This window comes from Capra hircus, chromosome 11 (genome assembly GCF_001704415.2).
Source record: "Capra hircus breed San Clemente chromosome 11, ASM170441v1, whole genome shotgun sequence".
NCBI classification, from domain to species: Eukaryota; Metazoa; Chordata; class Mammalia; order Artiodactyla; family Bovidae; genus Capra; species Capra hircus.
Genome location: NC_030818.1, coordinates 100,105,228 through 100,120,647, shown reverse-complemented (window position 1 = coordinate 100,120,647; position 15,420 = coordinate 100,105,228). Strand labels below are relative to the sequence as shown.

The 15,420-nt window shown below is 53.4% G+C and overlaps 1 protein-coding gene across 1 annotated transcript in view; it reads right to left on the bottom strand.

The window, feature by feature from the left end:
* Positions 1-15,420, bottom strand: part of HMCN2 (hemicentin 2) — a 173,956-nt gene that overhangs the window by 110,274 nt on the left and 48,262 nt on the right. The window contains exons 14-18 of the mRNA XM_018055981.1: positions 15,129-15,242; positions 12,376-12,525; positions 2,473-2,661; positions 1,177-1,272; positions 760-887 (exon numbers count right to left, since the gene is read on the bottom strand). Coding sequence (XP_017911470.1) covers positions 760-887; positions 1,177-1,272; positions 2,473-2,661; positions 12,376-12,525; positions 15,129-15,242 — 677 coding nt within the window. The remainder of the gene's footprint in view (positions 1-759; positions 888-1,176; positions 1,273-2,472; positions 2,662-12,375; positions 12,526-15,128; positions 15,243-15,420) is intronic.

The window sequence follows — 15,420 nt, the reverse complement described above, 5'->3', positions numbered from 1 at the left end:
GCAGTCTGCCCACACAGCTGCTGCCTCCCCTGGGTGTCCAGCATCTTCTGGGGTGTCTTCTGGGGTGAGGGCACCTTTTTAATAACTTCCTGGGCACACGGACCTCAGATGTCTGAGGACAGACCGGAGAGGGAAAGGAGTGAACGGAGAAGGGAAATAGAGGGACCCGGGTGGCTCAGCGGCAAAGAATCCGCCTGTCTGTGTAGGAGCCTCAGGTTCAGTCCCTGAGAAAGGAAGACCCCCTGGAGGAGGAAATGGCAACCGACTCCGGTATATTTGCCTGGAGAATCCCATGGACAGAGGAGCCTGGCAGGCTACAGTCCGTGGGGTCTCAAAGAGTCGGACACGACTTAGCGACTAAAGAACAGCAACAACAAAGAAAACCAGATCAGTGGGGGTGGGTGAAGCAGCCACTGTGTGCCCAGCAGTGCCAGGCAGCTGGGCAAATGCTCCGTTGCACAGACCTCGTCTCCGTCCTGGAACCATCAGAACGGGGGCGATGGACGAATGCCTTGTGTCCATGCCCCCACTAAACTGCTGCTCCCCAGTTGCAGCACAAATGAAGCACAAGCTCCTCCAGTCAAGGACTCGAGAGGGTGAAGGATGCTATTAGTGCATTATCAGAGAAAGTTCTGGAAAGAGGCGGGGAAGGGAGAAGACAGTCCAAGGGAACCGCAAAGCAGAGGCCGAGGTGTGAGCGTGACAGCCCCTTCCTCCCTGCAACACTGCCCGCGGCACCCAGAGGGGCCCAGCACTCACAGGCACGCCGGCCTTGAGCCAGCGCCGCTCGGGGCGGGGCCTCCCAGCCAGGACGATACAGGGCAGGGACACCGGCTGCCTCTCCAGCACCCGGACGGTGGGGGCGCTGCTGGCAATCTGTGGGGGCACTGCAGGGAGAGGAGACGGCGTCGGTACACTGGCTTCCCGTGGGAACCAGGGCCCTCACTCCCCTCTGCTCCTCCCCAGGGCACCCAGAGAGGCATCAGGATTGGGGACCCCAAAAGGGTCAAAGGGCACACTTCTTGGGGCACACTACCCTCAAAGTAGGGGTCCAGATGCTCTTCTAGGGGAGCCTGGCTGTGGACACTCCTGTCCCAAAGGACGGGCAGCCAAGGGGGCCTCCCCGGAGGGCCCATGTCCCCACCAAACCCCTCCTCTCCAGATCCACCAGCGAACCGTGTCCAGTCACGAGGAGGTAGGCCTCCGCCTGGACCTTCCCAAAGACGTTCTCAGCTTCGCAGACATACGGGGCCTGGTCTTCGGGGACCACACCTGAAGGGCAGGAAAAGGCAGGCCTGACTGCCAGAGCATGTCCTGCCTCCAGTGCCCGCAGGCTCCAGCTCCCCAGGCGCCAACAACGCCCTTGGCACAGCCCGGCCCTGCAGAGGCCAGGTGGGAGGGCTGGGGTGGCGAGGAGGAGAAGGATAGGGGATACAGCCAGGCCTTGGAAAGGTGAGAAGGCCTAGGCTTGCTCATGTGTAGAACGGGGATAATTTAGGGATCAATAGATGATGCAAATATAGTGCTCAGCATCCGGCCTGGCACAGTAGGGAAAATGATGGTGATGGCGGTGATGGTGATGGAATTGATAAAGATAAAGATGATAATGAGGAAGATGGTGGTGACGATGGTGGTGACGAGGATGATGGTGAGGATGATGGTGATGATGGTGAGGATGGTGAGGATGGTGGGGATGGTGATGGCGGTGATGGTGATGGAATTGATAAAGATAAAGATGACAATGAGGAAGATGGTGGTGGTGAGGATGATGGTGAGGATGGTGAGGATGGTGATGGTGGTGATGATGATGGAATTGATAATGATGAAGATGATAATGAGGAAGATGGTGGTGACGATGATGATGGTGAGGATGATGGTGAGGTTGGTGAGGATGGTGGGGATGGTGATGGTGGTGATGGTGATGGAATTAAGATAAAGATGATAATGAGGAAGATGATGGTGACGATGGTGGTGACAATGATGATGGTGAGGATGATGGTGACGATGGTGGTGACGATGAGGATGGTGGGGATGGTGATGGCGGTGATGGTGATGGAATTGATAAAGATAAAGATGATAATGAGGAAGATGATGGTGACGGTGGTGACAATGATGATGGTGAGGATGGTGGTGATGGTGAGGATGGTGACGGTGGCGATGATGGCTATCACACAGAACACTTAACACGTGTCAGACACTGTGCTAAGGGGTTTCCGTGTGTCACTCACACAGCAGCTCCTTAAGGTGGACTGTTGTTAAGCCAGGGTGGGAGGTCCTGTCACTGGTGTGACTGGTTCAGAGGAGTGGAATGGCGTGACCAGAGTCACTCGGCTGCAGTATGACCTGCATCAGCCTGACCCATGGCCAGCTCGGGGGTCAGTGTGCTGCTCCCAGTTGCCCAGTCTGGGGGCCTAGGGCGTCAGAAGCCATTCTGTCTCCCCTGCCCACCCTCCCCCAGCCCCAGTATCTTACTTTCAAAGAACAGCACTCCCGAATCGGGCCACCCAGTCCTGCTGCCCAGCCCGGGCCCCAGAGGCTGGTCATCTCCACGGCGCCAGGTGATGGTAGGTGGTGGGCGACCCGTGGCCCGGCACGCCAGGAGGGCACTCCTCCCCAGTTCCACAGTGACATCCTGGGGCAGCTCCAAGAGCTGGGGTGCATCTGCAGGGAGGGGACAGTCAGCCTTGCCCAGTGGCTGGACCTGCTCAGCCCCAAGGGCACTGTTCCAAGGCCTGCCTGCTTTCCCCTCGCTGGGGGATTTCCCTCTTCCAGCCCCTCCCTCAAGAACCTAACTCATATCCAGGGCTCCAGGGCCAGCTTGAGCTTGGCAAGGTGCAGCCCTGACAGGCTCCTGGAGACAAAGAGGCAGAGCGAGCAGCCTTCAGAGGGATGAAGTCCTCAGACCCCACATGGCATCTCGGGGACCCCGCCTTGTCCAGCCACACAGGGAGCAACACGCCTGCTCCTTCAGGCGACATCTCCCGGGAAGCCAGCTTGGAGGGGCTGCAAGTCATGCCTGACCACAGGAACCTCACCAGCTCTGAGAGCACCCCCCAACCACGCCTTCCTCCTGGACCACCAGAGCTTCTCTTCACGCATCTCCTGGACTCTGGCCACCATTTCCACAACCCCAAACAGCCAACTTCATAGGGAGGTTCTAGCTCATCATTACTTCGCAACATCCTTCTCTGCTTGTTGAACGTCTTGTAATAAGCATATAAATCTCTACTACAAAGTCAAAACAGGCCTATAAATAACTTGACCTTAGGCTTTATGGTCCAAATGGGACACTGGAGAGTGAAAAGGGCCATCATAATAATTACACCAGGATAACAGACGTAAACAAGGGCGCCTGAATTATAAAAAAAATTCAAGCATCACACAAGGGTTTAGCCTTCATTTTTGCTCCACACACTTCAAACCTCACGTCCCTGCCACTGTTAATGGTTTGCAGTGTTTCTTTCAAAGTTTTTTCTCCTAAGCATTGTCTTATTTTTATGATGGGGAGTGGGGGCATGGAAGTAATTTATTTCCCCAAACAGAGACTCATAATCCTTTCCATGCTTCTGCTGGCCAGAAGGTGGCCCAACTCCAGACAGGTCCAGGCCCCGTTCCCTGCAGCTTCTGGGCACTGCCCTCAGAGCCCTGTCCCCAGACCCCTGACCAGGAAGGACCCCAGCCTGTTCCGAACCCATCACATCCAGCATGGAGGAAAATCCTCCACCCCTTTGTTCTTGCCGTCTCTCTCCAGAAATCTCCCCCTTCCATCCAAATCATGACATCAAATTTCCCTCTTGGCCTCGGGGAGCAGGGGAGTTCCAGGGATATAAACACAACTTGGAAAATCGCTGCAAGGAGGAAGACAGTCTTGGACCTGAGCTCAGACACCACCCGCAAGTCACTTTTCTTTCTCACTGGGGCCTGGCAGCTGCAGCAGCTGAGAATCCAAGCAAGTATCTGCTCCAGGTGCCTCAGATGGGGTTACTGGTCCTGCAAAGCCCTGGCCCTGGGGATACAGCTTTCTTATTCCCCTCCCCCCACCCTGAGTAGGTACCTCCAGAGCCTGCCTCCTCGGCTCTACCCAGCACACTGCAGGGCCCAATTCAAACCTCCCTCCTCCCGCAGGCCTCTCTCTCGGTCCCCGTTTTTCCCACGCTGCCTCTTGACCCTCTCCTTCCATAGCCAAAGAACCCTGCTTTTTCTCCCAAATGTGAGGTATTAAAAAGCACACCCTCCTTCTCATTCTCCTCCCAATCCTGAACTTCACCTTCCTCCCCAAGAAGGGACAGTTGACTTATAATAGTAAGCGGCTATCAGAGGGTTCCGGGCTTCCCTGATAGCTCCGCCTGCAGTGCAGGAGACCCTGGTTCAATTCCTGGGACGGGAAGATCTGCTGGAGAACGGATAGGCTACCCACTCCAGTCTTCTTGGGTTTCCCTTGTGGCTCAGCTGGTAAAGAATCTGCCTGCAATGCGGGAGACCTGGGTTCGATCCCTGGGTTGGGAAGATCCCCTGGAGAAGGGAAAGGCTACCCACTCCAGTATTCTGGCCTGGGGAATTCCACGGACTGTATGGTCCATGGGGTCACAAAGAGTCGGACATGACTGAGAGACTTTCATGTTACATCAAAGGGTAGCATCTGGAATGCCTACTGCGTGACAGGCAAGATGGTGGCACTTTAGAAACATGACTTCATTCACGGTCTCAGTAAACTCACTGAGTGGGTATTCTTACAACCCCATTTTGTTGTCTTTTAGTCACTAAGCTATGTCCAACTCTTTGCAGCCCCATGGACTGCAGCACGCCAGGCTTCCCTGTCCTTCACTGTCTCCTGGAGTTTGCTCAGACTCATGTCCATTTAGGTCGGTGATGCCATCCAATCATCTCATCTTCTGTTGCCCCTTCTCCTCCTGCCCTCAATCTTGATCTTCCCAGCATCAGGGTCTTTACCAACGAGGTGGCTCTTCACATCAGGTGGCCAGAGTATTGGTGCTTCAGCACCAATGAATATTCAGTGTTGATTTCCTTTAAGATTGACTAATTTGATGTCCTGGCTGTCCAAGGGGCTCCCAAGAGTCTTCTCCAGCACCACAATTCGAAAGCCCATTTTACAGATGGGGAAACTGAGGGTCAAAGGGATTAAGACACCTGCCCCAGGTGCAGTTCAAAGTCAATCGTAGAGCTGGGGTCGGAGCCCAGATCCGGCTGCTGCTAAGACCCAGGCTGTCAGCCACTGCACCCTTGCATCTCATCGGTACTCAGGGGCAACTTGGCAGCTCTTCACTCCTCTCTCAGAGGTGCAGTCAGCTAAATTCCAGAATCAGATCCCGCCCCTAAAACTGCAACTCTGTCTCCTATGCAGCCTTCCCTCTGCTCATCACTGGAGCCTCCAAATAAGGCAGGACCCCAGAACCCTGCACACCAGAGCTGGGGGTCCTCTGGTCCCTTTACTGTGCAGATGGGAGACTGAGATGCAAAGCTGGGCCCACGTGGGGCCCACGCTGGTCCTGCAGCATCTGGAGGTGGGGCGGGCTGCCAGCCCCATGCCCTTCCCAGGGTCCCATCCATGAGGCTCAGCCACCTCTGCTTTCAGGCTCCAAGCCCCCTCCTCAGACTCTCTGGTGCCCCCTGCAGGGAGGGATGAGCTATTTCCGCAGCCCCCAGGTTTTCCCAGGAATGGCCCTGTCTGCCTCGACCTTGAGAGGTTTCCCCGCCAGGAGCTGTGAGTGCCCTGAGACAGCTAGACACACAGCAGCCGCCATGCTCTCTAAGTTCATCATCTGACCGCTGCAGTGCGTTTGCAGAGAGGCAGCTCTGTGTGGGGAACCAGAAACACTCAGGAAGAGAAAACTGCCCCGTGAAGGATGCCAGCCACCAGCCTGGGAGGGGGCAGGACGGGAGGGTGTGGTCAAAACTGAGACTTATCAGCACTGATGAGCTATTCCCTCCACCCCCAGGGATTCTCCAAGGAAGTGACTTTGACAGAGGTGATGACTTCTCCTTACTTGGCCCTCTAGGCAAGGGCCACTAGCCTGAAGGCCTGAAGCTTGGGCAGGGCCCCTCCCCACCCCCACTTCACGGCCTCTGCCCCACTGGACACCCGTGGATGAACCCCTTCACTGCTCTGGACCTCGGATCCCCCTCCAGAAAGAGATAACTATATTCTCCCCAGTTCTAGAGTTCTTTATCATCATCTGGGGACCCTGCAACCCCCCAGTCTCCTCCACCATCCTCCCAGTTCCCATGGCCCAGAGCCCTGGGTCAGAGCTTGTGGGGATGTGTCAGCTTGGGAAACGGAGCTCTAATCAGTCTTGACTCAGCCTGGCCAGAAGAAGGACGGGGGACCCAGGCCCAAAGACTCGGCCGATGGGCAGGGTGACCACAGGAGAGGCTGGCCTCAGGCCCTGCCCTGTTTATAGGATTCCAGGGTCTCTTGGAAGGAGACAGGGCTGGGGATGGCTGCCACAGCCCCCACCTGAGAAGACCCCTTTCCCCACAGAAAGACCCTGCGGTGGAGCCTGGAGCCTCAGCTCCACTGGCCAGAAGTGCAGGATGACTCTCCTCCCTAAACAAACAAACAAAAAAATCTTAAAATCTTAAACTGTATTTTATGACTGTTTATAAAGACAAACACAATCCAGGCTGGGTTCATTTTCATCTACTTATTCTTCACTTTTTTTTTTTTTTTTCCTCCTGATGGCAAAAGAAGTTAAAATCAGAGCCCTGTCCAGCAGCCCTAAAAGGGTCATGGGCTCTGGGCCCTTGCCTGATGGAGAAGCAGCCCGGATGCTGGCCCCAGAGCGCAGCTGTGTTTCTCTCCTGCTCCCCTTAGCTGGCTGGAGGGGCTTTGCTTTCATAGACGCACACCCGCCGCCCCCTGCTCACCCACCCAGCAACCAGAGGCTTCCAAGTCAGGGATGAGAAGCAGAGACGAAAATGAGCCAGTGGAAAGAGGGCTGAGTGGGGACTTCCCTGGTGGTCTGGTGGTTATGAATCTGCCTTGCAATGCAGGGGCCGCAGGTTCAGTCCCTGGTTGGGGAACTAAGATCCCACATGCCATGGGCCAACAAACCCCAAGCACCACGACTGCTGAGCCCGCACGCCGCACCTGGAGAAGCACGCGCACCGCAAAGTGAGCATCCGTTTCAAGAGAGACCAGCAGGGCGACGGGAACTTGGGCCAGAGCAGTTTGAAAATAGTAGGAAGAGCACTGAGCTCTGGGGAGGACTGGGGGCACTGGGGATGGCCATGGAGCCTGGTCACCAGCCGCAGGACAATCACTCCGTCTCACTCTGCCACACCAGGCCCTTGTCACCAGGCCCGGCCCCCGGTACACTGAGCATTTATTTCAATCAAGTCCTGAGTGAAGCACATTCTCATGAAATCTCTCACGGACCTTATGAATAAGCCTCTGTCATCAGCAGCCCCATTTTACAGATGAGGAAGGCAAGGCCCAGGAAGGTAAATAACTTGGCCAAACAAGCAGCAGGCCCTGGACCTCGACCTGGGACTCCTGTCTGACAAATGCCAGGCCCAGAGGGGAGAGACCCTCAAAGGCTGGTCCACAGTGTGGGCACTCCCTGGCAGGTCCGGGGAAGGCTGCCCTCCTTTCTGTACCCTGCCCCCAACGCCGATACCTCCAGGAAGCCAGTTCCCAGCTGAACAGCAGGAAGTGGGCACAGTGCCCCATTCTTAGCCCTGCAAGGCTCTGGCAGCCTGGCCAGGAAGGCCGCACCACAGCTGCCACCCAGATGGGCAGGAAATTCAATTTCCCACCACCACTGCCAGGCCAGCTCTCCCCAGACACACAGGTGTTGGGCCACAGTCCACCCCGTCCCTGACCTCAAGGCCAGAGGCCACACTGGCCCCGTGCTCCAGATGCCTGCCTCTGGGGTGCCCTCCACTCGCCCCTCTGATATGGGGAAATGGCCTCCAGACCAATGGCTGCCAGGTGAAGGAACAGGATCAGGCAGGCGGGTTGGCCTGGGCCCCAAAGAAATAAGGCTTTGCTGAAAAGGAATCAGACACGGAACAAAGGAGGACCGCTTGTAACAACACCCAGGGCAGCCATCCCTGGAGCACCTTCTCTGCCTACCCAGAACCCACCGACTAATCACAGTGACAGTAACATCTATCAGAGCCCTTCTTGTCCAAGACCTTTCCTATCTCTTACTCACACAACAGCCACAAACATTTTGTAAGTGAGCAGCCCAAGGCTCAGAGTAGAGAAGCAACGTCCAAGCTCACCCTGCTGGGAGCATCAGGACCAAGTCCAGGGACTAAAAATCCCTGACCCTGGGTTCAGATTCTGCCACTCCCCAGCTGTGTGTGATCCTGGACTAGTCACTTAACCTCTCTGTGCCTCATTCCCCATCTATGAAAGGATAAAGTGGAACCCACTGCAAAGGGCTGTCATGAGGATGACAGGTTAGTACTTGAAACGTGCTTAGAGCTGGCCTTGCTACAGGGCAGATTTCACGGAAGACTTATTATATTTTTATCATCAGGCCCTATGGTTTTCCACACCCACCCCACCCCACCCAAGAGCCCAGCCACACAGACAGGGAAAGTCTGAGCACATCATTCTCCTTAGAAACCACTCACGACCTCCTCAGGACAAAGCCCAGACGCCACCGGGCTCCCTAGCCGAAGGCCGGGAGTGACCCACAGCTGGGCAGCCGGCCGCCTCGGCCTCGCCCCTCCCCGCCCTCGCGCCTCGCTCTCTGCCTGGCTTCTCTTGCCTGGGGGAGAGCTGCACACGCTGTTCTCTTTGCCTGGAACACTGTCCCCGCAGCTTGTCAGTTCAGCTCAGTTCAGTTCAGTTCAATTCAGTCGCTCAGTCATGTCCAGCTCTTTGCGACCCCATGAACTGCAGCACGCCAGGCTTCCCTGTCCATCACCGACTCCCGGAGTTTACCCAAATTCATGTCCATTGAGTCGGTAATGCCATCCAACAATCTCATCCTCTGTCATTCCCTTCTCCGCCTGCCCTCAATCTTTCCCAGCATCAGGGTCTTTTCCAATGAGGCAGCTCTTCGCATCAAGTGGCCAAAGTATTGGAGTTTCAGCTTTAGCATTAGTCCTTTCAATGAACACCCAGGACAGATCTCCTTTAGGATGGACTGGTTGGATCTCCTTGCAGTCCGAAGGACTCTCAAGAGCCTTCTCTAACACCACAGTTCAAAAGCATCAATTCTTCAGCACTCAGCTTTCTTTATAGTCCAACTCTCACATCCATACATGACTACTGGAAAAACCATACCCTTGACTAGACGGACCTTTGTTGGCAAAGTAATGTCTCTGCTTTTTAATATGCTGTCTAGGTTGGTCATAACTTTCCTTCCAAGGAGTAAGCGTCTTAATTTCATATCTGCAGTGATTTTGGAGGCCCCCCCCCCAAAAAAAATTAAGTCAGCCACTATTTCCACTGTTTCCCCATCTATTTGCCATGAAGTGCTGGGACTGGAGGCCATGATCTTAGTTTTCTGAATACTCAGCTTTAAGCCAACTTTTTCACTCTCCTCTTTCACATTCATCAAGAGGCTCTTTAGTTCTTCTTCACTTTCTGCCATAAGGGTGGTGTCATCTGCATATCTGAGGTTATTGATATTTCTCCTGGCAATCTTGATTCCAGCTTGTGCTTCTTCCAACCCAGCGTTTCTCATTATGTACTCTGCATAGAAGTTAAATAAGCAGGGTGACAATATACAGCCTTCACGTACTACTTTTCCTATTTGGAAACAGTATGTTATTCCATGTCCAGTTCTAACTGTTGCTTCCTGACCTGCATACAAGTTTCTCAAGAGGCAGGTCAGATGGTCTGGTATTCCCATCTCTTTCAGAATTTTCCACCCTTTATTGTGATCCACACAGTTAAAGGCTTTGGTATAGTCAATAAAGCAGAAGTAGATGTTTTTCTGGAACTCTCTTGCTTTTTTGATGATCTACTGGATGTTGGCAATTTGATCTCTGGTTCCTCTGCCTTTTCTAAAACCAGCTTGAACATCTGGAAGTTCATGGTTCATGTATTGCTGAAGCCTGGCTTGGAGAATTTTGAGCATTACTTTACTAGCGTGTGAGATGAGTGCAATTGTGCAGTAGTTTGAGCATTCTTTGGCATCGCCTTTCTTTGGGACTGGAATGCAAACTGACCTTTTCCAGTCCTGCGGCCACTGCTGAGTTTTCCAAATTTGGTGGCATATTGAGTGCAGCACTTTCACAGCATCATCTTTTAGGATTTGAAATAGCTCAGCTGGAATTCCATCACCTCTACTAGCTTTGTTCGTAGTGATGCTTTCTAAGGCCCACTTGACTTCACATTCCAGGATGTCTGGCTCTAGGTGAGCGATCACACCATCATGATTATCTGGGTCATGAAGATCTTTTTTGTACAGATCTTTTTGTGCAGCTTGTCACCTGACTGTTTCTGGGTTCAGCTTAGACATCATCTCCTCCAAGAAGCCTTCCTGGCCTCTGGTGCTGGCTTAGCCCCCTTCTCTGGGCACAGGCCCCACGGATGCCACTTCTAATTACTCAGTACACTGAGCATTCTAATTGTCTGTTTACTGTCTCTCTTCTTGGCACCAAGGACAACGTAAGGGCTGATGCGATTGTATTCCCAACCCAGGGTCTGGGGCACAGGGCCTGGCCACCTGGTGACCACGTGCTGGAGGGTGGCAATGATGGAACAGATGAATGAACACTAAAGGCATCCCCAAGCGTGGGAGGATCCCCAAGCCTGATGGCACCGTCTCCCCCAGGGCCGGACCGTCCTGATCAAGCCTCCCTGGGGAGCCCCCTGGCCATCCCACCCGGCCCATTCAAGCCCATTCCTCATTCTCCGCACTTCCCCAGAACTCCCAGCACCTGTCTTTCCCATCATGGCCACAGCCGACCCTCAGAGCCCCATCTGCTCTGGCTCGGCACGCCAAGGAGTTGCGCCCACAACTTCCGAGCAGTTCCCAGTGCCCGGGATCCAGGCCTGGAACCAAGACCTCATGGCAATCACGGCCAAGGCCATGTTCCAGCCACAGAAGAATCCAGACTCCCCGTCTGTAAAAGGGGAGTAATCACTTCTCCATTTATTAAACACCCATGATGGGCCAAGCCCAGTGTTAAACGTTATGTGTCTGATTTCATTGAACCCTCACAGCCACTCAACAAAGGAGGCAGTGTGGTCAGCTCTGCTTTGCTGTTGTATAGTCGCCAAGTCGTATCTGACTCTTTTGTGACCCCAGGGACTATGGCCCGCCAGGCTCCTCGGGCCGCGGGATTTCCCAGGCAAGAATACTGGAGTGGATTATCATTTCCTTCTCCAGGCGATCTTCCCCACCCAGGGATCGAACCTACTTCTCCTGTATTGCAAGCAGATTCTTTATGGCCGAGCCACCAGGGAAACCCTCGGCTCCATTTTACAGATGGGGAAACTGAGGGTCAATGACTTGACCAAAGCATATAGATGGTCAGTGATGGACACGAAACTGGAACTCGGGTCTCAGGGATGACAGTGCCCAAGCTGGAGCTAAGCTATTTCCATGGTGGGCAATGTCCCCTGCTTCCTGGGACTCTCACACTTAAGGGGTCTCTCCCACCTACCAATACCAGGGTTGGTCCATGTGACCTATAGGATATATGATGGTATGTCACTTCCAAGACTGTGACTGGCTATAAAGACTTACTTTCCTGGTGGCTCAGATGGTAAAGAGTCTGCCTACAATGTGGGAGACCCGGGTGCAATCCCTAGGTTGGGAAGATCCCCTGGAGAAGGGAATGGCAACCCACTCCAGTACCCTTGCCTGGAAAATTTCATGGACATAGGAGCCTGATAGGCTACAGTCCATGGGGTCGCAAAGAGTCAGACAAGACTGAGCGACTAAACTAAACTCCTTCATCTTGGATGCTCTCTCTCTATCCCTCTCAACTCACTTTCTCTAGGAAAACCCATGTCACGAGAAACCTTCCAGGGAAGACCATAAGGGTAAGGAACAGAGGCTTCCTGACAAAAGCCTCATACATGAACTTAGGGTGGATCCTCCAGCCCCAGTCAAGCCTTCAGATGACCACATCCCTGACCAGTGTAATAAGTGCCTTCCTGTGAGAGACCCTGAGTCAGAACCAGAATCCTAACCCTCCAGGACTGTGCATCAATAGATGCTCACTATTTTAAGCCACAGAGTTTCAGGGCTATTTGTTACACAGCAAGTGGGAGCGCATACACCATCTCCCTCTAAAATCCCTGTCCCACGCGCTCTGGGTCCAAATGATGCAAATCCCCCACTGGCAGGCTGCAGGGTGGCATTCTCTGCTACTTGAGTATTCCCTGCTCAGAAGTAGGGCAGGTGGCAGGGCACGGGCGGGGACAAGGTGTACACTCACGTCCAACCTCCAGCCGGATTTCTGCAGTGGCGTCGCCCAGCTCATTGACAGCTCGGCAGGTATAGATGCCAGCATCCCTCTCACGAACCACCGGGATCCGCAGCATCCCAGAAATGGAGTCCTCAGAGGCCAAAATCATTTCAAGATCCCCTGGACCAAAGATGAGAAAACATCAGGCAGGTATCCATGGTTGCCACAGGAGGCCTGGGGATCAAGCTGCCTTCCTGACCCTGGGTTCCTGCAGCTCCACAAGGCTGGGACCTCAAAGGGGTGTGGGTGAGGTAAAGATCCCCCCACCCTGCAATCAGGACCCCTATTGTTTCATCGGTGCAGATTTTCAGTTTTGCTAAATGAAAAGAGTTCTGGAGATGGGTGGTGGTGATGGTTGTACAGCAATATGAATATACCTAAAAACGGTTAAGATGGTATTGGATATGTTATGCACAATTTACCACAATTAAAAAATTTTTCTTTTAAGTGAGCACCCCTAAGTCCAGTTCCCTGAGTCCCTCTGTTGGTCAAGAGTGAGTCTCAGCCTGCCCTCTTGCATGTGACAGGTTCATTACCCAAGAACGCCTCGCTTGGGTCTCCCTCCTGGGTCCCTACCCTCTGCTCAGCGGCAGACTGAGGCTTGGGTCAGCTCTGGGAAAAGCTCCCCACCATCCCCCCCAGTTCTGCCTCTCTGATGATACATTCTCATTTCTCTTACTGTTTCCTGACTCCCACCCCTCCAGGCTCCTAAGGCCTGAGGGATCACCCTGATTTTGAACCTTTTTTACAACTTAATTTAATTTTTGCTTGTTTTTAAAATTGTGGTAAATATACATAACACAAGATTTTACCGTTTTAAGCACTGTGTCCAATTCAGCGGGATCAGGTACATCCCCATGATCCAGCCACAAAATTTTTTCATCTTCTCAAATGTAAGCCCTACTTAAACACTAACTCCCCATTTACCCCTGCCCAAGCCCCGGGCATCCATCTTTCTCCTCTCTGTCTCTAAATTTGCACACACTAGGCATCTCTTAGAAGAGATCCCTCTCAGTTAAGTGGAATCATATAATATTCATCCTTCTGTTTCTGGCTTATTTCACTTAGCATCATGTTTTCGAGGTTCATCTATGTTGTCTCAAAACTGCATTCCTTTTTTCCAAATTAAGAAAACATTTTATCTTCTCTTTTAAGTTTTTACTACTTAATTACCCCATATTAGAGCAAATGTCTCTGAAAATGTCACAGATAAAAGATTTTTTTCTTCATTTGGCCAATTAGATGTAGGGGGAAATTTCTACACAATAGCTGCTATGGGCCTGATTTTTTTTTTCAATTTTTTTTCTTTGTCATGGGAGTCAAATTAAAAAAATTAATTGTGGCAAAAAAGAAAGTCATAAAATTTATTATCTTGATCATTTTCAAGCATACAGTTCAACGGTAACTGCACTCACACTGTCGTGTAACTTGAACGTCATGCCTTCTTAAGGCTGAATAACATTCCACGGGGTGGTGGGTGTGCTGTGCTCAGTCGTGTCTGACTCTTTGCGACCCCATGGGCTGTAGCCCGCCAGTCTCCTCTGTCCATGGGGTTTTCCAGGCAAGAATACTGCACTGGGTGGCCACTGCCTTATCCAGAGAGGATTTTCCTGACCCGGGGATCGAACCGGCATCTCTGGCGTCTCCTGCCCTGGCAGGTGGATTCTTGACCACTAGCACCACCTGGAAAGCCATTCTGCTGGGAGGTCCCCCTTTAAAAGGCGGCTCCTGGGCTGGGCTGGTAGAGCTCCCAGCCACTACAGGCAGTGACCACACCCTGAGGAAGGAGCCCCGAGACCTCTGCCGCCACTAGCTGGTGGCCACGGACAAAACGCTCAAACTCTGAGCCAACGCTGCCTGTCAGTGTCGAGGTGAGGCTCTGCTGAGATCACAGACAGGTGCTGCCAAGGCTGGAGTGCGTCTGGGTGGGAGGGGGCTGTACTTGAGAAGGAGCCCAGGGTTCTGCCCTGGAAAGTCCAAGGCAGGAGCCCTGGGACCCAGGTTCACTGATGTGGGAGCAAGAGCGGCTCCTGTTGATCAAACTCCAGCTTGGGGTCCAACACACAGAAAACCCTCTACACTCACTAATTCAGAAAAGCCTCACAACAGAATGCTCAGCACGACTGCCAGCTCTCTGATAATCACAGCATCTTCATCACCACCATTAAGGACACTGAACCCAGGCCATGGGCCAGGCTTGTTCTAAACAATTTGCACATATGGACTCATTTAATCCTCACACAACCAACCTGTCTCAGAGACTGGTGGTCCTATGGCCGGGACCATGAGCTCCCGGTGCAGGGGGCTCAGGTTCAATCCGTGGTCAGGGAGCTGGATCCCACCTGCCACAACTAAAGAGCCTATGTGTAGCAACTAAGACTCGATGCCGCCAAATAAACAAGAGGAATGTTAGGGAGAAACAAGCTGTCTTTTGACTTCCCAGCTAAGGAAGCAGGCTCACAGATGTCAAGTCACTTGTCCGAGGCCACTCAGGGGGCCAGAATTCAAACCTGGGTCTATTCTAAATCCTGTTCCTGATCACTGAGCCAGTCTGCATCAGTTATATATGGATACTGGGCTAGGGGTGACAGGGGCTGCTTGAAACAGTCCATTCTCCCCAGACATCCCATTCCGAGTGCCCCCATGACTGTCCTGGAAAGCTGATCCTCCAGTCCCCCCGCAGGCCCCTTCTGCAGGCCCTTCTCCCCACCCAGTCCGTGTACCTCGATACCAGATGACCCGGGGCGGGGGAACCCCGGTCGCCACGCACGCCAGCACTGCCTCCTCCCCTTCGGCAGCCAGCACCACGCCGTTTACAGCTGACACGGATGGTGTGTCTGTGTGGGGAGCAGATGGGGAATTGGGGACCAACCCATAGACTCCCTAGAGCACTGGTTTCCCCAGCTGGGGGAGAGGTAGAGGGGCCAGGGTGGGGCTGAGCACCTGCCTCCTCCCCACCCCCCACCAGCCGGGACAGTTGCCCCCAGAAAGGTGCAGCCTCAGCCGGTTTTTAAA